The 8,391-nt window shown below is 47.9% G+C and overlaps 1 protein-coding gene across 1 annotated transcript; it reads right to left on the reverse strand.

Moving 5' to 3' along the window:
• Positions 1-3,775: 3,775 nt before the first annotated feature.
• Positions 3,776-7,441, reverse strand: LOC124669490 (E3 ubiquitin-protein ligase GW2-like). The gene is made up of 8 exons (XM_047206106.1): positions 7,244-7,441; positions 7,114-7,165; positions 6,961-7,006; positions 6,774-6,855; positions 6,538-6,691; positions 6,358-6,451; positions 5,193-5,259; positions 3,776-4,604 (listed from the first exon to the last, which is right to left on the reverse strand). The coding sequence occupies exons 1-8, from the start codon at positions 7,439-7,441 to the stop codon at positions 4,056-4,058; spliced, it is 1,242 nt and encodes a 413-aa protein (XP_047062062.1). The 3' UTR covers positions 3,776-4,055.
• Positions 7,442-8,391: the final 950 nt, after the last annotated feature.

An 8,391-nucleotide genomic window follows, 5' to 3' on the forward strand; every position in this document is an offset into this window, starting at 1 on the left:
TTGATTGGCATCTAACTATCCAACTGTATGATAATCCGTATAAATAGTACAACAATTTGATTAGTGTAACCGTTTTTGTGATTCGTCTTAATTAATGTACGCTACAGCTAACTCTAGTATTTCAAATATATGATCCTATTGGGCGCGGCATGCATCCCCTTTTTATATCTGCATTGGATATTTGGATCAACTGGTGAGGATTAGGACACACAGCTGTTGCTGGCTTGCTGCCGCCAATCATGGTGACAACACAACGGCTATATACATGAACTGATAAGATATATATACAGATATTAGGATCAACTGGTGGGGATTAGGAGTACTGCTTGCATAAGAAATTAGACGAGAGTGACAGGCCAGCATGACGACGTAGCATCTTGGGATTTTTTACTTATGAAATATGATTTGATTAATCATATGTGTGTGCCTGCATTACGGATACGAATCATGTGGGCGTGACTGGCGATATGAAATGATACTGTATTGTACTTCGGAGTGGAAGGTAGAACAGATCATTCTTCGGCTGCATAAAACGCGTTGATCCTGAACTGCAGCCTTCTTTGTTTTTTGGTACCTGAACAGGCAGAACAGAGTTAAAGGTTGCATACAGATCATTTGTCGGCAGCATAATATCGCGAGAGAGTGGAAACCTGGCTATGCATATGTATGGGGAAAGTATACTCCCTCCATCTCATAATACTTAAATGTGTGTAGGTACTATTTTGTGTATAGATACATCCAAATTTAAATAAATCTCAGATAACTTTTATGGGGACGGGGAGTACATGTGGCTCCCTCCAGTTACGGCCTTGTTAGGTCAATACATCCCCTCTGAAATCTGTGAACGAACAGGCCTACAACATGTAATATTTAGCGTGGATTTCATTCCTAGTTTTACCGGGCGTTGAAATATGAAATAAAAAATTAGTGCCCAAGAGGAAGGTATGGATACAATCATATACAGAATATAGTTTGTCCGGTCCAACTGCAGGGCAGTGTGCAATTTTTTTTAAAAAAAAAGGAGGCGAAATAATTTCATCATCTATTAATTAAGAAATTAAGAAGAGAGTGTCCAGTTTTTAGGGAAAATCGAGCGAAAATCTACACAACATAGTCAAGCTCACACACCCACATGGCCACATCCAAGCTAGACATGATCAGAGAAACCCTAACGCCTCCGGGTCGCTCTCGGGCGACTCCGAGGCGCCCCCGCGCCGCCAACCAAGAACCCGCCGCCGCACCTCCCCTCAGCCCTCGCCGCCGTCGGAGGAGGCCGTTCAACGGCGGACGGCGGTGGCGGGGGCCTCCTCCGGCCGTCTCCCCCCAAAATCCAACTCCACACCACAGATCCGTCCCCAAATAGCAAAACCAGGTCGCGACCTCGACTGCCGACCAAGCGCCCCGCGCCGCCGTCGCTCGGCCGTCACGCGGGCGTGCTCGGCCATGGAGCCACGCTGCTGCTCCCCTGTGCGCGTGTCAAGGGTCCACCTGCTTTCGGCGGCGGTTGCGCGAGCTCTGTGCGGCTCGACCTCGATGGCGGGCGGCCCAGCTACTGCACCGCTCGACCCTGCGCGCCCCGGCCCCCTTGGCCTCGGATCCGTCGACGCCATGCTCCGCGCCGCTGTGATGCCCCTGGTGCTCGCAGATGCGCTGCCTCCCGCTAGAGCCCCTATCGCTGATACGCCGATGGCCAAGGCGCGCGGACGTTCATCCCCATGGACGCACAGCCGCTCCTACTCTGCCTCTGTGCCTCGCGCGGGCGCGGCTCATCACAGACGGACTCCGCTGCCGTCCTCGCGGCCGTCCCCTGCTCCCCTGCAGGGTGAGCGGGTTGAGCGGGTTGGCACAACTCCCTGGCGATCTGTCGAAGGTAATCGTCGCTGCCTTGTTCTGGTTCCAGTTAAGGTTCTGGCTGCTGTGTGTCTCTCGGAGAAATCCATGCTCAACCATGTGTGTGAGCTGACCACGGCGGCGCCCTACAGCGTCGCTAACCTTGTTGAAGGCGTGGTCTTGGAGACATTATACTGCTCCCAATCCTTGACTTCGCTACCAGCAGGCGTGCTCTTGTGGTTTCCAAGCGAAAGCTCTGCGACGACGGCGCCCGTGGGCGTCGTGTTTGACCTTCTTGAAGGCGTCGTGATGGAACCCTGGTGCAAGCGCATGAGAGTTTGAAGGCTTAGGCTCGGTGGCGTGAGTTGCACTGTGGTGCCTTGCGACTTCATCTTTGGTGAACCCCGATCTATCTCCTTCGTCTTGACTGTGGCGTTTGGGGGCGGCGTATCCGGCGGCGAGGCGATCGTCCTCGCGGTGCTGCCATATGCTTCCATCTCTTTGGTTATCTGTTATGCTGTGAAAGCTACAACGGCGGCACTCGACCTCAAGCTGTCTATCTGTCCTGCAAGCTTGGCTGCTTCTGAAGAAGATGGTCGTTGCTCTTGTGTTGAGCTTCGTGACACCCGTGCAGTCTCGGTTGATCAATCCCCTTCGTCGGCGCAAGTGCCCTTCCTAGCATGTGATTCAGTTTATCCCTGTGGCAGCTTCTGGTCAAGGTTCGTGAAGCCCGGTGGAATCTCGGTCTTGCAAAGCCCTTCGAAGGCGTTGACAGAGACTCCTCGCAATGATGGCAATGATGGCCAGCGAGCTTCGTGTCTGCAATGTCGTCTCGGTGGCGCAAGGCCCTTCGCACAAGCCGATGACACTCGTTGACCCCATTGCTCTGAAACGCCAAATTCTGGATGACTGCTAAGCATGCTAGTCGCGCTGCATTTGCAATGACTCGGAATTGTGATACCCTTCGATGGCGTTCAGTGCCACTCCTCAGCCTAGTGCATGTGCTTGTCTCCTGCTGATGTCGCCGCGCTTGTAAGCTAGATAGTGCCTTCAAGTGCATATGTCGTCTTCTTTTCTCTATTGTTGTAACAACTTATTTATCCTGACCAATGTCAACCCTCACGGGTGGACAAAAGCCTGGTCTTGTAATGCTCTTTTGATGCAATATATTCAGGTGGGGATTCTCTCCCCCCCGGTGAAAGCTTCAAAAAAAACATCCAAGCTAGACAGAGACCCGAAACAAAATGACCACACCCACTCTAGCACTCTAGCCAACACATGAGACCACAAAACGACACACATACACTTCAAACACGACCCACCAACACCGCGCCGACAAAACATGTCATGACATTGGGGGTACCTATCAAACCACTGCGGATCTAGGGCATGCAACAGCTAAGATGGCGAGAAAACCGCAAACCTCTCCGGCATGCAGATTTTCATGCCGCGTGATGATTTCATCGTAGTTTGGCTTGATTTCCACTCTACTTTAGCAGATTGGGCTGATATACACTCTACTTTAACAGATTGGGCTGATATAAGAAGAGGAATTTCAGGAATTTGTGATGCACGGCTAGACCTCCAAATTGCCAAGCCCGGCATGGCCCAAAGCATACGAATGATCATCAGATTGTTGCAAGCAGAAGCTAGAGACAGGCCGTTATGTCTGTGTATAACTGCTCGGGCACAGCAGACCCAGCAGCAATAAAACATAAAGATACCTAATGACATCGTGCATGGGACAATCGCCGGTCTCATAATCGTTGGCCCAGAATATGAGCGTTCTTCTCTGCCATACCAGGAGTAGTTAGAGTACTTGCTATAGACAGAACAACAGAACATGCTTCAACGCGAAAAGTTTAGACTTCAAACAAGATAGACAAAAAATTGACCTTAGGTGTAAGATGCTCTACACCGCATTCAAAGGAATAACCCAGAACATGAAAAGAGAGCGATTCTCTGCATTTACACCATTTCTACATCATCAAAGGAGCGATTTATGAAGGCAGAAGTATGCACAGAACCTAGTTTCTACATTTAAAGAAGAAAAGAAAAACCCTACCTGCAAATATGCAGATTTTTCTCACCAGTCACACTATTCACAACTTCCACAGCCAATCTTTGTTCACCCACCCCCATCTAATCCTATGTTTTATGTGACAGAAGGAAATCTAGGAATGATACCAGACAACCTAAACAAATAAATAGAAAGGGTAGAGCAACTACCGCCAAGTTGTCCCTGGAGAGCTCCCAACTGCCCGAGCATCGGCCAGCGAAAGAGCCATGGCCAGCATCATCTGCTCTTCAAAGCTATCAGGGACAGTCCCAATGCTAGATACATCGGAAGCAGCCAGATTGGCAGCCCCAGCCTCCACTGTAACATCAGAGCCAGCAAAACTGGTACCGGCCTCAGCCGCCTCTGACCACCCGTCATTGTTAGAGTACTCCGTAGCCTCTCTTGTTTGCCGAGTTCTGCTTGTTGATGGTTCCTCAACTCTAGTTCCTGACGAACTACTCCCAGCTACGCTCAGGTCATCTGTAAAAGACCGTTGTGACCTGCTGAGAATATCATGTCTCGATGTTTGGCAAATGGCGGTGCTGGAAGAATCTCCAAGCATATGTTGTTGCTCAGCTAAAGCTGCGACCGCACAAGCAAATCCACCGGAAGGCGCTGCCTCAGCTGAAGCAGACACAGATGCATTATGACATCTTGGAGGAAGTGTTGGTGGTACAGCACCTGTGCTGCCTGGATTTCCTAAGGCTTCCTGATCCTGTTCATGGTAATTTAACAAGATGATTAGTACTATCCTTTCCCAGATTAACACAAGCAGTGTGTACAAATCATCAGTCTAGTGGTGTCTTCTTCATTAGAAAATGTACAATTATACTAGTTGAAACCACCTAACCAGACATGACAATGGTGATCGGTATACATAGCTCTTAAAGTAACATATGCAGGTCACACATCAAGTGACAAGCAACAAACTGATTTATGTGAATAAGAAAATTCTACATTAATTTGCATGCAACTCAAAATTATATTGAATCAACTAATGAAACATGAGTAGACAAATGATGATTAAATGAAAAGCAGCGAATTATGTGAATGAAGATGATAAACAGCAAAATATGTACCTAGTATGGCAAAGCTGTATCATTCATACAATCATAATGCTTACAAACTACACTAAAAGAACATATCATTTTATGTGAGGTGGAAGCAAAATGTGCCCTATCCCTGTATAAACCTCTTTGCAACTTAACTGGCGAGTTTTTTTTTAAGACCAAATCAAGTTATCTAGATTCAACAATTTTCGAAAATAGGTTCAGAGATCTGATTCAGCAATATCTTAACATACTTGTACAGAAAGCCAAATTGCTTCCATAAGCATAACTTCTTCAAGGTCCATGTCGAAATTATTTTCCCTGCATTTCAAGGAATTCATCAGTAATGATAATATCAAAATACTAATAATTACGACATAGATGAATATAGTTAGTAAGAGGAAAGGGATGACAGCAAGTGTGTTCTTATGGTTTCGCACTAGCACACTTTTTTCTTATGGTTTCTAAGACATGAACACTGCTTGCATTGTCTAGATTTGTATCTCCTCTAAATGACAAAGAGCTAATGAAACTAATAAGATGCTCAGATACGGGATGAACTTAATAGAGCCTAAGGAACATGTGAGAAAGCACAATTCTGTTTTCAAACTGTATCTATGATCCTTAAAGCAGGTGCATTTCGAACTCAGAACTTTCCCGGAAAAGACTACCAAAACTACCAAGAAACAGAAAATTCATTAGAAAACCCTCAGTGAAGGGTGAGATAAAAACAAATGATAGTCAAACCCTTTTTTTTCCCACTTCAGGGTGGGTGTCATATTATTGTATTGTCTAGTAATGAAATTCACTTCACATAATGCATAGGTAGAGATTCTCATATTATTTTAACACAACTAAACTGAAGATATTCTAGAAAAGTCAAATGCATAAATAATTGATCACTTGGAATACATATATATGCATTGCTTAGCTAAGGTGCAACAAAGAGTTAGCTTTATTAATTGATCATTCAACAACCATTTAGCTTCAAATAAAGAGCAGCATGATCACGGTTTCAAGGGCATCTGCAAGATGTTCAATTAACTGATACAGACAAAAACTTAAATGATAATAATATGCCTACATGGTACTGCCAGAAGCCCAGGACCTTACTTGACAGCAAACATGACAACATACACGTATATAACTGATATGAGCTGTTAATTATTAACTGCCGGGCCCTTGCTACTGTAGCAGCTAGAGAAAACACACAACCATAAATCAGGAATCGCATATAGTTAGTTGTGACATTTTCTGACAAGGGCTAAGTAAGGATATTTAACTACAGATAAGTACAAGTAAAGAGCAGCATGGTAAAGGTTTCAAGGGCATCTCCAACATGCCAATTAACAGATACAGAAAAGGGTATATAAATATCTTAAGCTCGTAGTAATATTTTCTACATGGTAGTGCCCATACCGCATCTGCTTTAGTCGTTCGGCATTCTTCAATAGCAGCTCTGATTGCTGTGCTTGAGACAAGAGCACATCATTGCCTTGCACACCACTCGCAGCTATCAACAAAACATATACGTTCAGTCAGCAACCGCTCACCAAACATAAGAGGAACAGATAGGCCTAGAGCAGGCAATCTACACACCTGGGGTGGATGTACCACCAGTATCACAGCATTCAACTATTGTTATTGCGTCGGCCGAAGCAGCCGCCGTCTGCTTGTTCTTGAGCCGCTCCGCATCGTCCTGGATTTCCTGGTGCCGCATCCTGATCTGCGCCTCGATCACCCTCTGCTCCTCCTGCACAGGATTGCCCCAGTTGGCAATGCAGAAACAGAAACAGAACAGGACCAACTAAGAGAGTTTGACTAGGGTTACTCACAATCTGCTCGACACCCTTCTCCTCCTTGGTCTTGACGCCACGGTACTCCACGGCGTAATTCAGCATCTTGCAGTACGGGCACCTTAAAGGTTAAGGAACAAGTAAATGACAACCGCACACACCAGAGCAAACAAAATCTGCAGTTATCCTAGTAGTAAGAAGCGATGGGGAAATGGGGCAAGGATACTGCGTGGGGCGGCAGGAGGTGGGCGACTTCATCTGGAGGAAGCACTCTGCACGCAAAACAGGAGAAGTAGTCAGTCAAACACCAACTGAATGGATAGGATATAGCCGAAGGCGGTGGCGTGAGGAGCACAGGCATCTGGAATTCTCGACTCACCGGTGCAAATCCCCTTGGCGCAGCACTTGGAGCGGTTGAGGCTGGGGTAGAACTGCAAGGGCATGGGAGAAAAAATGGTCAAATCTTCCCGAGGCAGAAACGCTAGATTGCGGCGGGTCGCGGGACTTACAAGGAAGCAGATGGGGCACTCGTCGAGGTCGGCGCGCGGGTCGTCTGCGCCCGGGTGGCAGGGCGCGAGCTTGGCCTCGACGATGAGGCGGCGCAGCTTGCGGAGGTCGATGTCCGGGTGCGGGTAGAGGCCCTGCGGCGCGGTGTAGCGCTCGTCCACCGCCGGGCGCCGGCGCCGGCCCCCGACCCGGTTGCCCATCCCCACCACCACCAGCAGGCAACAACCACAACGCAGCGAGAGACCCTTCCCTCCCAAGTCTCCAACCCAACCCCCCGCGAGAGACGACTCGTGTACTGACTACCTAAACCCTCGTCAGCAGCCGCGCCCAACCACCGGGCACCTACCCGCCCGCTTAACCCCCGAAGGAGAGGGGCCGAGGGAGACGGCGGCGGCGCCGGCGAGGCGGAGGCGGAAGAAGACGACGGAGAAGAGACGAGAAGGGCAGTGGGGAAGGAAGATTTGTGACGATACGATCTCCCTGCTCTGAATCGCGTCGCTTTCTGGCTGGCTGTGGTCTTGGCTTGGCCAGAAACCGCACGCAGATGCAGAGCCAAAAGCAGCAGATTCTTCCACGCTCCCACCCTCTGACCCTGACCCCGGCCTCCTGGATTAGGTTCCCTCTCCTTCTGTATATATATATATATGTATATGTATATATAATCCCTTTCTCTATCTAGAGTTTCCCGACTGACTTTATCATCTCTCTGTTGGCTCGCCTATGTAATCTCTATCTCTCTGCTTTGTCGGGTCAAACACTCAAACCCTGCTAATTCCTCTTGCTAAATCTCACTGCGTGTGGGGCCGCATAAGCTGCTGATTCGGCAACAGACAATCAGACGCGTTGGATGACTGGAACAAAGATTGGGACAAGCAAGTCCACAAGCAAGCAAGCAATTATCGATCTCGCTAGGAGAGTTGTGTGATCAGCTACAGCTGATGATGCCTGATTAATTGGGAATTTTGGTTTTGACGGCTCCATATGACGTGGACGTGGCTAAACTTACTTAACCGCAAAACCGGCCAGCTCTTGTCATTTGTGCTGCTCTCCCTGGAGTCGATGCAGATGCTTATGGGACATGCCCACGTTTTTTTCATAATTTATCTTTAATAATAACCAAAAGTTAAACGATAAAGAAACGCTCTCGTGT

This window comes from Lolium rigidum, chromosome 1, assembly GCF_022539505.1.
Source record: "Lolium rigidum isolate FL_2022 chromosome 1, APGP_CSIRO_Lrig_0.1, whole genome shotgun sequence".
In the NCBI taxonomy this organism is placed as follows: domain Eukaryota; kingdom Viridiplantae; phylum Streptophyta; class Magnoliopsida; order Poales; family Poaceae; genus Lolium; species Lolium rigidum.

Excerpts from the sequence above, each read along its gene's own strand:
- LOC124669490 (XM_047206106.1), bottom strand. The coding sequence starts at position 7,441 with ATGGGCAACCGGGTCGGGGGCCGGCGCCGGCGCCCGGCGGTGGACGAG. Across the intron at positions 6,692-6,773 it reads AGAAGGGTGTCGAGCAGATT|GAGGAGCAGAGGGTGATCGA; the intron begins GTGAGTAACCCT and ends AATCCTGTGCAG. Across the intron at positions 6,452-6,537 it reads TGGTGGTACATCCACCCCAG|CTGCGAGTGGTGTGCAAGGC; the intron begins GTGTGTAGATTG and ends TTTTGTTGATAG.